The sequence below is a fragment of the Momordica charantia genome, assembly GCF_013281855.1.
Source record: "Momordica charantia cultivar OHB3-1 chromosome 5 unlocalized genomic scaffold, Mcharantia_2.0 BLBB01000005.1, whole genome shotgun sequence".
Taxonomy (NCBI): Eukaryota; Viridiplantae; Streptophyta; class Magnoliopsida; order Cucurbitales; family Cucurbitaceae; genus Momordica; species Momordica charantia.
In genome coordinates, this window is record NW_028275163.1 from 1,684,206 (window position 1) to 1,702,649 (window position 18,444).

The following is an 18,444-nucleotide window of genomic DNA, read 5'->3' on the forward strand; positions in this document are numbered from 1 at the left end:
AGCTTTGATTGGTATTTATGTCCTTTTCTTCATTTTTTGTTTTTTGTTTTTAGGAGAGAAATGGAGAAAATAACAAATGAGATTCAATTGAATTGCATTGAGAAACAAAATTAGTAATCTTTTTATGCTAATATAATCTAAATCATAATTCAAATAGGAAATGTAATTCAAATAACATAATCTACTAATAATTCAAATAACCTAATGTAATAATATAATATAACAAAAACAAACTCCAATCTTAAATTATTTTTGAAAATGAGTTTATTATGTTTGTGTCAAGAAATTTTCCAAAAGTAAACTTCGTCCTACTCCTTATCAACTACCATAAGATTTGATGATCTTAGCTACTCTCTATCTCATCTTCCTTTCAATGTCATAACCAACAATTTAGAAAAAGCACATCAAAGATGACAAAAATTTCCGACTTTGATTTTGTTAAGTAGAAAAATGAGGTGGAAACAAGAAATAAAGTTCCTCCACTTTATCATCGATCCCCTAATTTTGTAGAGTAATTAGGTATGATAAATAATATATTTAAATTTGCAATTTTACTTACTTCTTGTCATTTAAATTTATTGACTAAGCTTTAGACTTAGGACTCCCATTTTCTTTCTCCAAATTTAGATCTAAACAAATTTATTGATTTTGGAATGTAAACCAATATTATTACAACTTCATTCTATGGAGAATTTGAAAGTGTGTAGATAAAAGGCTAACTTTCTTTCTGCACTGCAACTATCAATCTTCTCAGAGCCAATAGTTGGAAATCTCTTCGATTCGAATTTCTAAACATTATGTTCATGCACTCGCACCCTAAAAAGATATAATTCTATTTCTTGGCTCTAGTCATACTATTTATAATATTTTGAAGTAATTTCTACAATTTTTGTATATAGGTGAAATTATAAATTTAACATTTAAACCCCTAACTATAATATATCCCCTCAATCTCTTAAAAAGAATGGTTACTTATTCGAGCTAGCTATGTCAGGCTTCCATTTAATCTATTATTATAGTCATCACTATTAATAAAAAGTTATAATTAATCTACTTATTTATCACATCACACCAACTCAATCAAAATTTATGCAATAGATATCTACCGACACTATTTTATTAATAGTATTAATAACATAGAATAAATACGAGCAAATAAAAAAAAAAAGAAAAAAAAAATGTTCCACAAACACCTATTGTTAATCATAATAGCTATTTAGGGGGGAATAACAAAAGTGAGCCTATATCCAGATGGCACATACTCATATAGGCTGATGATACCCCTATTAATTTTAAAATGGAGACATAATATATAATTATATACTTAAATTAGGTTATTAATTGATTAGATTACAGGGAGCCACAGGGAGTGGGTGTGTAGAGAGGTTGAAAACCATGTCCAAGGCTTGCCTGCCAGACTTTGTCCACGTTGGACATTGAGTACCCACACTCGTGCTCCGTCCACCCTTCCATCGCGTGCACGACACCCGCGATCCGCCACGCGCTCATCACTCTTCTCGGTAACCAATTCTGCAATTATTGAACTTCCGCTTAGAAAATGTTAGTGATACATATCTTGACTAGTTGAGTTAAAACTAAGTATAAGTAAATTTACGGTGATTTATTAGTTTAAACTTTTATGTTAAAGGATAATTTAACCGGTATTATAGAGGAATAGAAGATCCTATGTTTAAATCTCTTCAGCGTCCTATCCTTTCGAAGGGAAGTGTTAGAATACGAATAAAGAACAAAATTACTATAACCATCGATTTAAGTTTCTGAGTTGAATGGCAAGGTCTTAAATTATGCCGTTATGCTAGCATAAATTTAGTATCTTCAATATACTAATTACTATTAGTTTAAACTCGAGACCCTCTTGCTTATTAATTTGATTGTTGAAACTCTACACATAACTACTAATATCAAAGAGGAGAAAATGATCACATTCCATAGATTTGAATATATCATATTACGCTCTAATACTATATCAAACTACCCCTAAAAACAAAATCTAATCTTAAATGGATAGGCTACGCATGGTTAAGTGATGCAAACTTATATCTAAAAATTTAAATGAATAGGTCGGTTAAGATTTAAATTTGTTTAATATATTTTTAGTAAAATATTTGTGAGGAAATTTGTGGGAGTGCGTACCTCGCAGGAGTGCACATTCTCAATAGAAGGAGGAGCCTTCATGGCAGGGGTGCAGTGGTAGAAGCAGTCTTTGCGTACAGTCTTTGGAGGGAACTGAGAGAAGGGAATGAAAGTGGTTCCTTTTGGTGCCTTAAGCTGTTCTTCTTCTGTAACTCCATCTCCCACTAACCATATCTGCAAGAATCTTTTTTGTTAAGATTATGGCTAAAAAGAGTTGCCAGAAAAGCAGGTGAAAAGATTTTGAATTTTGAGAGTTACATTTTGGGAATAGCCTTTTGAAAGCACTGGATTGCTTTCAAACTTGGTGTTGAATGATTTGTTGAGCTTCCTGTATTCTTCTTCATGTAACACAGCAACCTGTACACAAGAATTCGCTATTAAGATATTTATAAAATAAAATAAAAATTAAATTTATTTTAACAAATCAACTTAAACATTTGAATTGATTGATGATTTAACATGGTATCAGAGTTAAACATCCTCTATTCACCTGAATGCCTTTTTGGCAGAGAGAATCAGAAAGGGCATAAGCCACTTTTGTAAGTTTTCCTCTAAGGAGAACTTGGGTGGCCAATTTGGGGATGGTGTTGAGAACTACAGCCACAGCCAGGCTACTCCCATCCACCACCTTCACTCTTAGCTTAGGATTCCTCTGTACATAAAGCCCTCCATATAGGTTTAGCTCCTCTCCCTGGAAATTTCCATATTCTGTTAGCATTATTTCTACTGAATATTTATGATCAGTTCAGGGTTTTAGTAAAGAAATGACCTGATTCAAGAGACCTAAAGTCAAGACTTTACAACCCTTTTGCTCTGCCTTCACTATAGCTTCTTCAATCAAACTGTTTATTGACTGGGTTTGCCATTGAAGGAAGTACTGCACAGATCATAAATAAGTCCGAAAAAAGGTTCAAGCTTTAGATAGAAGTAGATGATGTTCATCTCAAAACTAATTGATAATAGGAAGAATAATCCACTTATATTATAAATCCTCATCATGTCCCTTAACTTTTTAACGTGACATCATTAATAATAACTATTACTTGTCAAAGCAAGAACTCAGTGGTAATTGATATATATCTTCAACAAAGACGTTGTGAGTTCGATCTCATCCCCAACTTAAAAAAATAACAAATGTTATTTCTCGCATTTCAATTTTGAAAACTAAACAAGAGTAGATTTTAAATTTTTGTTCTTGCTTTTTAAATTTGGCTAACAACCCAAATGAATTTAAGAGAGAGGTTAAAAACATAAGATAATTAACGTCACCTGAAGATTATACTTGGGGATGGCCCATGTTTGGAGCTTCAGCTTTTCAAATTGGTTCCTCTCGACGACAAATGTACGGCCATAAATCCAAGTCATCAGCATCGACCACATGGTGATGGGAGACAGGAGCCACAGATACCATGTGGAGGTGTGGGGCCTGGAGGCCAGCGCGGCAAATCCTAGCCGTAGATGATAGATCGACTCAGGAGTGGTGAGATGAGTCAGATGAACCACGTCAGCACCCTCTTCCTCTCTCTTGAGGGATTTTTCGTACAGAGTATCTGAAGATTTGTCCAATGTGCCGTATAGGTAATCATAAAAGGGCATAAATAGGGAGTAGTTGGTCCGAAATTGCGTGTGATGCAGCGAATGGAACCTGTAATTGTAAGTAGCAACTTTTATTCTCTAATTATTTCTAAGAAAAGAGTTTAGCCTCGTTCCTACTCTTTGTATAATAGTACTTTGGGTTATTGTTTTTGAAAAATATAAATAAACAACAAGATATTTAGATTAAAATAATTTTTATGTAATTTTATAGTAAAGAGTTTAGGTCTAAATGTTTAGTGATAGCAAAAATAAAATATAAATCTAACTTTATTTTGAAAAGGTAAAGTTTGATCACAGTTAAGTCTGAAATTGTTTTTTTTTAATCTAACTAAAAGGAAACTTTCTATGAAGTAAAGTTTATGGGCGCTTCCAAAAGTAACCCAAAAAAAAAAAAAAAATTAATAGGAATTTGTAAAATTAAAATCTACTCTTTAATTTTGTAAAAGTAGCAGCTATGAACCTAGCTCACGATATACCATATTAATAAACACCAAAATCACACAATGATATACATGATATAACAATGATGTGCTTGATATACGCATGACTTGATATATTATTTATATAACTAAAAATCTGAAATTTTTAAATAAAAATAATTAAAAATTCGAGAATCAGATTTCAATATTTTAGGCAAATTTAAAAAATCTAAAAGTTATTGCTATATTTATAAACATGATAAATATTTTAACCATCCATTACAAATTCCCTAGAGTTTAAGGTTTAAATCTTATTTTTGGTGTCATAGCTTCAAATTATTAAATATTTTATTTTATTCTCCAAATTTGTCTTAAAAAAATTATTTTATCCTTGCTGATAATTTTTTTTATAAATTATTTAACAACAATCTAACATTATTTTATTTATTAGCCGAATAAATAAATAATATTTACATAAATGAGTTTTTAAGTTACCTATAGTAAGTTAAAGTTATGTTTTAAAATAGAGTACTCAAATCTAAGTCGAAACAATTGAACATGGTTTAAACTTGTTAAGACACGTACCTTCAACTAAAAAATTGTGAATTTGAATCTACACACTCTACATGTTCCTAGTTCAAATTGTTAAGACATATCTCCAACCAAAAAATTGTGAATTTGAATCTACACACTCTACACGTTAGTATTAAAAAATCTATGTCAAAATAATTATTAAAAAAACTAACAAAGTAATTATTTATGCAAATTTTAGATACTAAATAAAAACATTAAAATCTAAAAGGACTGAAACAAAATTTTTGAGAATTTAATACTAAAACAAGAATGAATAGTTAATAAAAAGTCATTTAAACAAAAATTGGGAATTCTAAAATTAGAAGGCACCGCAGTTCATCCACGTGGTTGTATTAATTGCAAGGCAGCTATTATACGTATGAAAAGCGACGAGAGAGTCAAAAAGGAAATGTTTTTGGAACTCATTGATGTCGGAGTTTGCTGTCAGCCTGTCTCAATATTTAATGCCTGCCAGTTTCTCCAAAGAAACGTAATTTGTTTTTTATTATTATTATTTGTTTTTTTTTTTTTTGGTAGAGTTGCTTGTTTATTTGTTTTTCTAATATTATATTTTAATTCTTAATTCTTCATAAATGTTCCTTTTGACCTTTGATGTAACATTTTGATTTTGTATTTATTAAAAACTTTTCTAATACTGATGTAAGCCAAAAATATGAAGGTTAGGACACAAGTTCACTATTTCACAGGAAAAGGAAAAAAGGAACACATAAACAAATTCACGCGTGATAACACGCAAGATTTTTGTCAAATGTAAGATAGAAACTTTAATCAAAATGAGCTTCTTCTTGGAGATCAAATGTATAAAAAAAAATTATTTCTAATACTAATAATATAAAATAAAGATGAATGGATAAATAAATAAATTAGTATATAATAAATATGGAAAAAAGTTCCCCCTTAAGTTTAAAGCCAAGTTTTTTCCAATAAATATAAGGATGTGATAGAGAAAGTTAGTCACCCATATTAGTGAAAATTTTTGGTTGAACTATGATTTTTGCAATAGTAATAAATATTTTATCTACTTAAATTATGTTTTTAATATAAAATTGAGAAACAAGATCAAAATATTTAAACACATATTTAATATCTAAAATAAAATAGGTAGAAGATTTCTAAAGATGGAAATAAAATTTAAACAATTCTAAAGAATACCATGGAAAAGGATCCAAATAATTCAATATACTTCTATTTCTTGCAACAAAATTTCTATTTTATTTACTTTTCTTACTGCATCTAACCAGTCTCTATTTATTATTTATAAAATATAAGATAAAATAAAATTTTATTAGACACTTTTAATTAAATGATTAGTTAGGCACAAAATTGAAACAATATTAACAATAAAAATATTCGGTTCCTCGTAAGTTTGTCCTCCCACCATTAAATTTGACAGCTCCATATTTTTTAAAAGAAGTTTACGATTTGAGTTGTCAATGATTTAACGATAGTAAGAATAAAGTTGTTACTTATTGGAGCCAAATATTTTACTTTTTCATTTATTTCTCTTAGGTGGACATTTAAGAACGTGGAAGAGAGGACAAGTTAGAACAGCCAAATATTTTTTCCAATCAAGTAGAGGGGGGAGAGAGAGAGAGACTTACGATGGAGTATACATGAGATACTTGAGAGGAGGGAAGAGAGTGAAGAGGCGATTGGGGATGATCTCGAAGTTGCAATGCCCCATGTTGTTCATGAAGTCAATGTATGTAAGGTATATTGTGTAGACTGCTAAAGAAGCGGTTCCGTTAAACAAAACCGTCAGCATTGGAATGGCGAAGAGGAGGAAATATGCCAAATGCTCCGCAAATGGATGAATTACAGCTGCCACATTTCCAACCCAGAGGCAAGACATTGGGAAACTTAAATTAATCCAGTGATACTGGAAACTCAGAAGAACAAGGCAGAGGAGCAGAGTACTATAATAGGAAAGTAAAATATAAGTGCAGAGAAGGAATGGCTTACAAGTAATAGGCTCTGTAACAATGGAGGAGTGGTGGTGAGAATGGTAGCGAGAATAGAGATAATGATGGTGCAGAGCTCTGTGAAACCAGTAATACAGAAACTCCACTGGACCTGCGTGTAGCAGAAACGTAATAATCACTCCATCTGTCCTCCATAGAGGTAGGTTCCAAGATTTCGTCGTCAAATTGCCGACTAAGTAAAATAGGACTCCATTTAACAAAATTTGGTCGTCCCTGTCCAGTAAAAACAAATCAAAACAAATAAACCGCCAGTTTGATTTTCTCAACTTTTGTTGGATGCTTTGTGAAGAATCTACTATCTAACTACATTGCATATGAATATTGAATATTAATTCAATAGTTGAATGGTGCTTATGAATAGATTTGGAATGTATAATACTGACCAATTTCTTTCTCTATCCACTTGATCGAATTCGAGGCCCTTGTCCAAGATCCGAGCATTGCCTTTCGCAGTTCGATAACGAGAGAGAGATATCCATATCTGGTTATGAATCATTCTCCATAAAAGAAGTGGAACAATAACAAGGCAGGTAACGTTTCTCTCTGCTTCATCCTTCGTCACGTACTGGTAGATGCTGTAGATGAATCCAGGAGCCAAAATCGCGTACTGCAACCGAAAAATTACACTAATTACTTCATTTCGATAGCTCTGCCGACTGAAAATACACATACACGGCTCACACATCACATTTATAGTGCTCGTAATTTCTCGTTGCGATACATATCTAAACGACGAAGAGCAAAACCTCAACAGAATGAAATTAGAAACAGTTTAGGGCCAATGTACATCATCAATACGAGCACAACATCAGAAGTTAACTATAGCGGAATGCTCTATCGTCTATATGACATTTTCACAAACAGATGGCGGACAAGAGGTGCGATGAAACGGAGAAGCATTGAACGATAAAATCACCATAAACGACGACGGCATACGAAAAATGGGGGAAAATAAACAATGGCGACATATAGGAACGAAGCAGGAGGAGAAAGAAGGGACATGAAAGGTACCTTGAAGCTTCCGAGAGGCGTCCATGGCCAATCGGTTAGGATTCCAGGAGTAGAAGCCATGAACGCAGAAGCTCCAACGCTGCTACGGAATGTATTCTATTTTTGTGCGGTTGCTTAAACCTCCTTTAGAGCACCTCTTTTATAACAGCTGATACCTGTCCTCTTTATTGCCAAATTCGTAATTGCCCCCCTCGGTTTCTTTCGTTTGCTAAAAGTTTCCCTTGATTCCTTGAAATTATAGAATGTGCCCACTGCACTCGGGATGGGCAACGAGTCCTAGGTAGACGCGGTTCCTTTTTATAATAATAATAATAATAATAATAATAATAATAATAACAACAATTGTGGTGGGTCTGGGAATGATTTTAGATGGCCAAAATCTTGGCAAATTGAAAAATTAATTTTAATAAAACTTAAAATGATTATAAATGGTAAAAAAAAACATAGCTCGATGTTAATTGAGATATATTTCTAACTAAGAGGTTCGTCACTCTTAAGCACACAGTTGAGTTTTCGTGAGTTAATAAATATCTTCAATTTATTACTATTAAAAGAATTAACTATATTAAAAATTGTATAATTTTTTAAATAAATAGCTGTTAATTTTTAATGAGGGTAGTAAGTGTTCAAGAAATATTTAAATATTATCATTTTAGTACAATAATTAGTAGATAGAAATTTAATTATGTGACCTTTCAAGAAATTATTTAAATATTTCAACCGTTAAAACTATGCTCGTATGGACACGTTGAGACGGGTAAAATCATTGTCTCTATTTTGCCAAATAAAATTGTACGGTCTACGTTGTATTCCTCAAGAATTGGAGCTGGATGGGAAAATCTCCCTTCGTTGAAATTGAATATTTTATTAAAAATGAGTGAAAATATATAATAATAATAATACTTTAAAATTTAATTAAATATACCAAAGGGTCTCTCCTTCATTAGAATAATTTTAATTTGATTTTTTTTATCTTTTTAAATTCTTAATTTATCTTTTATTGTATTAAAAATTCTCACATCATTTGATTATAAAAAGTTGATGTATATATTATTAGACTCTTGTTTGGTTGATATATTTGAACGCGTAAACATATTATCCGAATACTCTTCATGTGTGAACTTCAACTCACACGTTAATTTGGATTAGATTCATTTATAAACAAAATTCATTAACTTTATATTAAAAGAATATATTATCCAATGTCTTCATTGAAATTTATTTTAATATTAAGAGTAAGATTGAAAATTTTTAAAGAGTAATAACTAAATTGATAATTACGTAAAATATTAATGACCATTTAATATATTTAGACACAAAATTTTGATCCAAGTCAGAGGTCAGAAAATTAGTCGTCCCCCATCTAGACAAGGCTCAAGAAACTTGTGGCAAGATATCCACACACACTCTCTACATATGTGAAAAATGTGGATTAAATATGGTTTTATTTTGGTGTATGAATTTTTTATTTTCTATTTTATCCTTTGATTTTTTATTTTCAAATTTTGATTTTGATTTCTAAATTAGTTTTAATTTTTAGTTTTTTAGTTTTTTAATTTTGAAAACCTTAATGGTGCTGGTATTCAGCTTCCAAACGTTTATGTTATAAAAAATTTATCTTAAGCCAACTTGGACTATAATTGGTAAAGCATTTATTTTATACTAATGTTTGAATTTTTACCCCTACATATTGTATTCATATGGTATTTGTTAATCATATATCGTCATTTTTACAATATAGCAGTTAATTACTTGAATTGAAATTTTAAATAATGAAAATAGAAAGTGGTAAATATTCCACGGAAAAAGTTCAAAATTATCACATAATACCACTAATATTCAAAGTATTTTCAACAGGTAGGTTCTGATTGGTAATCCTTTCGTTTTCGTTTTTTAATATATGTTTTCAAAAATATATGCTTGATTATTTGAATTCTTGGTGAAATTTCAATAACAAAAATAAGTTTTTAAGAATTACTTTTTTTAGTTTTAAAAAATTAACTTTAGAGTTCGGAATTTTTTTCAAAAAACCAGAAAAGAAAAAATAAAGAAACATATAGATGGAACTAGTATTTCTGCGTCTTAATTTCTTTAATAAAATAAAATAGTTATTAAACAAGTTAATTTTTCTTTTTCTTTTCTTTTGTTATTTTTTAGTATGGGAAGCTTTCTAAGATGTGGTTTATGATTGAAATAAATGGTTTGTATACCATAGAATAATAATTATATTAAAGAAAAAATAATTATCTAAATATTGAATCTTGAAATTTCCTTTTGTAACCGTGTAATAAACTATGAGAAAACAGCTTAATTAAAAAGAAAAACTATTATCAAAAACATATTTTCATTGAATTTTTGTTTTGAAAGTTTAAAAATTTTATTCCAAGATACCTCCAAAAAATAAAATGTCATCTTTACCAACTATTATATATAGTGATTCCACGTGGCTCACCATAATAGGAAGTTAGTTGATGGCATGATGAACCAATCCATATTTCCTTAAGATCCAAAAATTTCTATCTATCTTTATTTTTTTATTATTTTATTTATTTGAATAATTAAATGACAATAAATATGTATCTATTAAACTAGGTTCGAATTTTGAATTGACCAAATCTATTTTCTTTTAGTGACTTACATCTTTATATTTTAAATTGTATTTATTTCTCTTTCCGAAAAAAAAATTGTATTTATTTCACGTTGATCGGTAGAACGATGATATTCTATAGCATAATTTCTTTTATAAGGTGTGATATGTTAGTTGATTGAATAAAGTATAATTTGTTGATTTGTGTTCTTATATAAAAATTTAAAAAAATACAAAATTGCAATTTGTGTCTAATTGGATATCAATTTAGGCCACATAATTCAAACAAAAAGTCTAATATATGTATAGTTCAACTGTTAAGACATTTTACATTTTTTTAGATGTCGAAGACTTAATCTTTCATTTATACATTTGTGGTAGTAAAAAAATAAATTATATTTCGAAAAATTAATTTAATGGAGTGAAAATTAAAGTTAAATGTATGATTATTGATTTGTTTATTTGATAAAAATATGTAATTTGTCGCTGTCAAAGTAGGTAGTTTCATTGGAATTTTATCCAATTAAATAATTGATGTTGTTTAAAAAAATTAAAAATTAAATAGACACAAGACTCAAATTAGGCGACAACATACGTGGGTAAATAAAAATCACAAACAGAAAAAGATTAATATGTCATTATTCATTTTTGGAAATTCGACTACGTGCCGTCGTTGAATTCCATCGGAATTTGGAAAAATAGATTCGTACCATTTTTCCATATGAATCCAAGCTCCCAACTTTGGGAAAAAAAATATTAAAAACAATTTTTTTTCAAAGGAAATTATAAACATTATTGAAGTACCTTATCCTAACATTAAATATTCAACTACATAGCTAGTTCTTTAAAATAATAATAATAATAATAATAATAATAATAATAACTACATAGCTAGGTTGAAATGGTACTTTTATTTAACATTCGAAAAATGTTGTTGCGGTTCAAAATTTAATGACAGTACGATGAAGAAACGTCCACACGTATAATTAAGACTCTAAATATTAAATTTAATGGTCCAACTTCATAAAAATAATTGTCAATTTGACCGTAGCTCAATTGGTTAAGACATCTATTTCAACCAAAAGGTCAATAAAATTTTTTATAAAAAACACTTTATGTTAAAAAATTAATATTTTACTCACTATCTTTAAAAAATAGTTGTCGATGTATTTCTTTTAGTAGGGAATTAGTTGGGATGTTTATAGATATTTTACATTTTGATTGCAAATTTGATATTTGAATATTTTAAGTCACGTATAATATGTCATTCAATTTTGGAGAGTACCTCATGAATTTCTAAACATGTCTGATAGATCTTCGAACTTTTACATTTTTTGTCTAATAAATCTTTAGTAATATTTACAAATATTACAAAACATAAAGAAAGCTTAGAAATTTTATTGAATATATTTTTTTTAAAAAAAGGAGGGAACTCTAAAAATTTAGAGGTGATAATTGTAATTGAATAGTGAAGTGGATATTTACTCGCAATTCCCCAACCACCTCATGGGCAGCGCCAACTTAGAATTCATTAGGCGGCTGGATTGGTGGTCCTGCCCGCGCTGCCCCGCTTCTTTATGCCGCCCGGTCGCCACTCGCCTACCTAGGCTGCACTTGTCAGTTCCTCATTATGTCTCATTTCTTTTTTTTTTTAATGGTATATGCTGGCTCAATTATTGTATTTTCAAAACGTAAAAATTTGATTTAAATTTGTTATTTGTAAAAATATAAGGATGGAAATCAACATTTCTTTTTAATTTTATAGCAATAGAGAACCAACAAAAAAAGACGATCAGAAGTAAGAACTCAAATGATGGCTGTGAGATCTTCCTCAAGCCACATTCTATTAACACGCTGCACTAGAGTAGCTATACTTAACTAGTCGATGGAAATGAACACTTTATTATGACTAAAATATTTTTTTTAACCAGATTAATATTTAAATTATAGAAATGTAGGATAATTAATATTGGGGAGTTTTTCTTTTTTCTTTCTTAGTTAAATCGTATTTGTGGTGGGGATTCAAGCCTAATTTTTTTTAGAAACATATGTCTTAACTTAGCTATTATAGGTTGGTAATATACTAATATTTGAGAATAAACATCTGTGTTTGTTTTATGACGTTTGCTAAAAGAAAAAATATTAAAAAATATATATTATGGATTAATTAATTAATAAAGAGTAACTTAATGTAGTTTCATTAATTCAGATTTTAATTAATGAGTATTTTCTCTCCCTGCTCCAATTTATTTTTTCATAAACAATATCTCATGATATTTTTATCATGGGATAATAATTATGTGACTCATCTCAAAATTGTCAATATAAACATGGTTTAATTGGCATCTACTATTTCCTTTAAGACTGGAGTTTCGAATCTCATATCCAATTTGTTATATTAAAAAAAATACTCATATTAGAACCTATGGAACAAACAAACTCACTTATTTTCCGTTTTGCCCCTCTTCCTTTCCAAAAACAACATGACCTTGAAAGTACATTTTCTACCATCTTTTAATATCAAGGGTAAAATTGAGTTGTTTCAAAATATTGACTGAATTGAGAATTACCTAATATATCAGAAAATGTTTTATTTTTCTTTTCTTTTGATTTAGTCCATGTGCCATGTGAAGTTTCAAAGTTTAAATTAATTAAGTTGTCGTGGAGTCATATGAAACTTTGATTTATATAATTGAGCCAACTTTAATTTTGAACTTTGGAGCGGACCCAATTTACTCATTTATGATCAAATCACATGCCTAGGTTTCTTATTTGACCAAATTTCCTGCCTAAATTGAGGACATTTTCAATTTTGCAAAGGTACTAAAACAAAACCACACTCACTCTAACAATTGCTCGGGTGGTTATGTTACGGTTACATATTCGATCAAAATATTGGAAGTTCAAATTTCCATCCTTGTACCAGAGAAAGTAATTAAAAAAACCATTACTAAAAATTGATAGTCAATAATGTTGAGGATCCCACGTTAGAAAGATAAGAGACCTAACAAATCTCATCTTATTTCTAATTAGTTTGGAGATAAAAACTGTGAATATTGATACTAACAGATAACTATAATGTTATAAGAGTTTCAAATTTGTGTTCAATAAATTTTTAAACTTTCAATTTTGTATCTAACAGATATTTCACATGTTTTGGCATTTTTAAAAATTAATCAATATCTTCGACATAAAATCGAATTTTGTATCTAATAAATTCTTGAATTTCAAGAATCTAAAAATACAAATTTTAAGTTAGGAGATTAAACTTGTAATTTAACGTAAAAAGAAAAAAGAAAAAAAAACTTAGTTATGAATGGAAAGGGCATTAATTGGGGGTGGTTTCTAAGGGGAGGTTGGTTTGGTGGCATGGGCGGTCAGCGGTCAGCGGTCTGCTTCACACCAACTAAACTCATAAATGCTTACAACTTCTACTTCTCAAATTTCACCACCATTCAATTCAATTTTACACCAAAGAGGCAGCCTCAGTTCAACTTTCTTGCTTTTCAATTAAAAATTTTCCCCTTTTCCCTAATAATAAATGTGTAAGATATGCAACTTGATATGATTTTGGTTCATGATGCTTAGCAAAGTTCCATGAATATCGTAAAATTGATATGCGATTGCAACGTTTCACTTGAAATTTTGGACTATATTGAGTAAATAGTTATGACATCTTTAACATGAGATAAGAGTTGTTGTACGTTTTATTCTTTATTTGATAAAACGTCAAATTTGAATTTAAAACGGGCAATACTTTATGAACCTTTACCATGTATCTGGTGAAGTTAACTTTTAGGTTAGTGAAAAGTATTTTTATTTAGTTAAATGTATTTTTTCATAGGGTAAATTGATCCGAGCTAATAATGCAGAAAATGTTACTCTACGTATTGTTCTGCCATTTTCAAATGAGATATCGTGGGTGGTTATAGTCTAGTCGTTACATATAAATACATAGGATAATTTTTTTTTTTGAGAAAAAATACTTAGGGTAAATTGATCCTTAGATGCATGAATCTTAATATTAATTTGAGATCGACATATTTTAATCTTAAATTAACTTGAGCGTTAGAGTGTTCATTTCTATTTTGCTGATCAATTTTCATTTGGGATTCATGATGAGTTTGAGTGAATTTTGTGCTCAAATGTAATTCGTTTATGATGTTTGGCTGCATGATCCAACGTTTTTTCAAGATCAAGATTAAAAAAAATTAATTGGTATATAATTAAAAAGAAAAAGAAAACTACCTTTGATTTAGATGAAGATCATATGATGTTTGCAAAACAAAGTTTGGCAAAGAAAAAAGAATATGGATTCATGCATATGGAATGCTGGCCTTAAATGGGAAAGACTTATATTTAGAATTTTGGAGATTAATTCTTCATTTATCTTCCATATAATGAAATTATAATTTTTAAATATTACCTCATCCATTTATTTTTTTCAGTATTGGAGATCGAATTCGCTAACTTCTTAACTGGAAATATATGCCATAATTATTAGTGAGCTTCGTTTAATTAATTTTCTTTTAATATTCATAATGATCTAGTCTAAATATAGTAAAGTTTAATAATTTCAAGTGAATCATTAATCTTACGACCAAATTTTATTCTCGTCAAATTTCCATATTTTGAATGCAATTATTTTACAAATAAAGAATTAAGTAATAAAAAAAGTGAATTTTATATTCTGTAGGTAAAACAAAAATTATATTAATTCTAGATATTAATTAGATTATATAATTGAAGTTAGTGTGATATTATACAGCTTAAATTAAATTATAAATGAAATAAATAAAATTTGTTTAAAAAAACTGTCAGAAAGGGAAAGCATGGCATAGTTTTTTTTAAAACAGTAATAAAGCATATAATTGAGTTGAGTTGGCCATTTCCAAAAATTTAATGAGTAACATAATTTATATTATGTTATTTATTTATTTACTTTTGACAACCAACATAATTTATTTTTCAGTTGGATGGGCATGGCTGTGGGACAATGATCGCATAAAAGTTTGTCATCCCTATGTTGCCTTATCCACATTCATTAATGAATGTAAAGTTTATAATTAAAAATTCAGAAACTGTAACAAAAAGATTAAAAAAAAATGGTCCCATTCTCAAGAACTCAAAATTTAATGCTATAATTGGGAAAGGTGGAAACTTTTAAAAACTATTTTATGAGTATAAAATTCCATTGTACCTCTCACACGTGGTACATTTTGATTGGGTAATGTTACACGGGACTTTGATTGATAAGACTCCAGCTCCATTACCTTGGTCTTTTAACTATTTGGACTGAATCGAAGGCTTCGTAGACGAGCCGACCAAACTTCCTTAAAGTCTTGTTCTCATTTATTTGTTGAACTAACTAGTTTCACTTCGATCCAGTCCCAGTCTCCAACAGATTTCGTGACAACACGTTGCAATTCACGGTTACTTTAAAGAGTCGTTGAGGCCTTGTCGGAAATATTTTCGGGAAAGTTGCATATAAATAGAACCCATTTGTTTCATTTTGATGTATGCGAACACTCAATTATCTCTTGAGTTTAGTTCGGTCAGCTATTGACTTTAGCATCGAAGTGTGTTCTGTTTTGCTGGTTCCCTACTCATTCCATCTCCAGTTCGTTCGTCGAGTCATCTTCAATCCGAATCGAGGTTCGCAAAATTGGTCAATTTCTTGATCAAACAAATTCAATTATCATAGAATCATACTCAATAAATATTGAGTATCAAATATGAAAAATAAAATATGATATAAAATATCTTTCTTTATTAATTATATATGTATACAGATTAATTAATTTCAAGAAAACATTTTTTTATGTCCAATAATATAAATAATCAATTTGGTAATTTGACACGTTAATATATATACTAATTATAGCATGCGTTATTTAATAATTTCTAATCTCATTGACTAAAGATTAATATATTAGTTCCCTTCCAGTTAAAATTAAAGTTATAGATGACCTCCTACCTCAATCAAGTGATGTGAATCCATCTCCGATCGCAAGAGTATGAGACACGACTAACCTGCCAACGTGTCTCCAAGTAGGCAACATACAGCGTACGAATACCCGCCGACATGTCTTTAATTACAACATATAATGTATATTCCACTGATGTGTCTTCTAATGTATGATAAGGGACATGATCCTAGGTACGAAACAATTAGGTTGCCTGATTCTTCCTTAGGTCCTTTGTAAATAACAAAACTCACCTCTCCATAGGCAAAATTATCCTTGCTCATTCGTTGCCACCTCAAAATATTGACTTAAGCATCAGAGTGTGTTTGACACATCACCCTACAGATTATGAGTTTCTTTGCGTAAAAAATGAGAAGTTGTAAATTGTTGAAATATTTTTTTCCTTTAAACATTATTCAATTTCATTAAGAATTTAATTGAATTTTTTCAATACGAGAGACAAAATTAAAGTTCTTAATATACAAAAAAAAAAAAAATAAAAAATTATAGACATACCTAGAACTGAATAATAATATATTTAACCTTTATTATAACTTAAAAAGAAAGAAATCACAATAAATATATGCAACAATAATAAAAATTGTTCTCCGTTTCCATGAATTTTCACACATCACCACTATTATTATTTTTCGAAGATCATGTTACAAATAATATATAGAAAATTTCCGACTGGTAGTTGAGGATTTAAATGTAGAGCAATTTAAAGGCTTAAAAAATTATATTTATTTGGAATAATAATATCAACAAAATTAAAATAAAAAAGTTTTCCGCCCATGAGGTAGGTCAGACGGTGCCTACTACCTCGGGAGTAGCTCTCGTCCAGCCGAAAAGGGATCCGTTTATTTTTAAAGAAAAACTCTATTACGTCACTATTGTTGCAAGCCATTTCCTCCAATGGAGTTGGAGACTTTATCTTTTTAATAGGCATGCCAAGACGTCCCTCATGTCTCAACAGCACAAGATCGAGCGGGACAGACTTCTGAGACTATTAAAGTCTGATCTCAAATTGAGACTCGTCCCTCAGAGGCTCGGAGGAACCTATCTCTCAGTATCTCCCTCATTCTCACTCTAATAGAAAGATCGAGAATGACCAGAAGTGTATGGACGTTCATTCAAAATGATCCGTATTTTCAATTAGAAACAAAATGTAGAATAGGTGTGACGACGAGTTACACAATGAACTGTAAAATATTAAAATAGAGGTACACGTGACCATAAATGTTTTCAATTATGCCTTTAAACTTCAGGACAAGTTTCAATTATGCCCCTATTGTTTCCAAAATTTATACTTCTCGTTAAAATGAAGCTACAAATGTGACTTTGACGATGAGTTATAAAATAGAAGTTACATGCGAGTACAAATAGATATTGGAGGATTTATTCACATTCAAAATGGTGTAAACTAGGGAGAGAAGCAGATTTTGTGGTAGAGTTTTAGTCAAAATTTTGTCGATTAAAGAGTGAAGCCACACACTATGGAAAAATCATCGACTGTCATAAAATAAATAAAAGCCTACCTGTATTAAGTAAAGTCGTGTTTTGTGAGAGGAACATATCCTTAAGAGAAAAATTGTGAAAAAGTGAGGTTCGTGGAATGTATGGGTTGAAAGTTAGTAGGAAAAAAAAAACGAGAAGGAAGATTTCATCTTCAATTATAAGAAATTTATCGAGTAATACATTGGCCTGTAGATTTGATTGTCTATCGATTATGGGAGGGAGACTCCATATTTTATTTGTTTTTTTGTCCCCTGCTCTTAAAAATTTTGTTTCCTTCCAAATCTTTTGATTGAGAAAGAACAAAATTTTATTCTAACCTCCTAAATAAATTTATGGAAATGATGTTTTTTTAGTGTATCTTTAGACTCAATTTTTTTACAATTCTCATGTCATATTTTTATTTTTATTTTAATGAGAATTAAAGGATACAATTATTATGAACCATTTTAAAAGTGAAGTATTAAAATCAGACTTTTTAAATTATAAGAGCATCATTAAAATTTAATGTAAAATTCTTGGACATAATTATATGTCGATATGTACTACCTCTGTCATCACAACTCATTGTTAATCACACTTTTATTTTTAGTTTGAATAGAAAAGTTGATTTAAGATAC

At 29.6% G+C, this 18,444-nt stretch overlaps 1 protein-coding gene across 2 annotated transcripts; it reads right to left on the reverse strand.

Moving 5' to 3' along the window:
• Window positions 1–1,086: 1,086 nt before the first annotated feature.
• On the reverse strand, window positions 1,087–7,994 carry LOC111016028 (very-long-chain aldehyde decarbonylase CER1). Of its 2 annotated transcripts, none has more exons than XM_022291266.2 (10): window positions 7,757–7,992; window positions 7,129–7,352; window positions 6,726–6,958; window positions 6,365–6,584; window positions 3,424–3,799; window positions 2,924–3,031; window positions 2,645–2,845; window positions 2,413–2,511; window positions 2,155–2,328; window positions 1,087–1,530 (listed from the first exon to the last, which is right to left on the reverse strand). In XM_022291266.2, the coding sequence occupies exons 1-10, from the start codon at window positions 7,814–7,816 to the stop codon at window positions 1,351–1,353; spliced, it is 1,875 nt and encodes a 624-aa protein (XP_022146958.1). In that variant the 5' UTR covers window positions 7,817–7,992; the 3' UTR covers window positions 1,087–1,350. The 2 variants fall into 2 exon arrangements, with proteins under 2 accessions (XP_022146958.1, XP_022146959.1); XM_022291267.2 differs by having other exon boundaries at window positions 1,374–1,544; window positions 7,757–7,994.
• Window positions 7,995–18,444: the final 10,450 nt, after the last annotated feature.

Bases quoted from the DNA above. Each gene is read 5' to 3' on its own strand.
- LOC111016028 (XM_022291266.2), bottom strand. From the start codon at position 7,816: ATGGCTTCTACTCCTGGAATCCTAACCGATTGGCCATGGACGCCTCTC. The intron at 7,353-7,756 runs GTACCTTTCATG...TTTCGGTTGCAG, and splicing joins CGCCTCTCGGAAGCTTCAAG to TACGCGATTTTGGCTCCTGG. The intron at 6,585-6,725 runs GTAAGCCATTCC...GAAATGTGGCAG, and splicing joins TGTTACAGAGCCTATTACTT to CTGTAATTCATCCATTTGCG.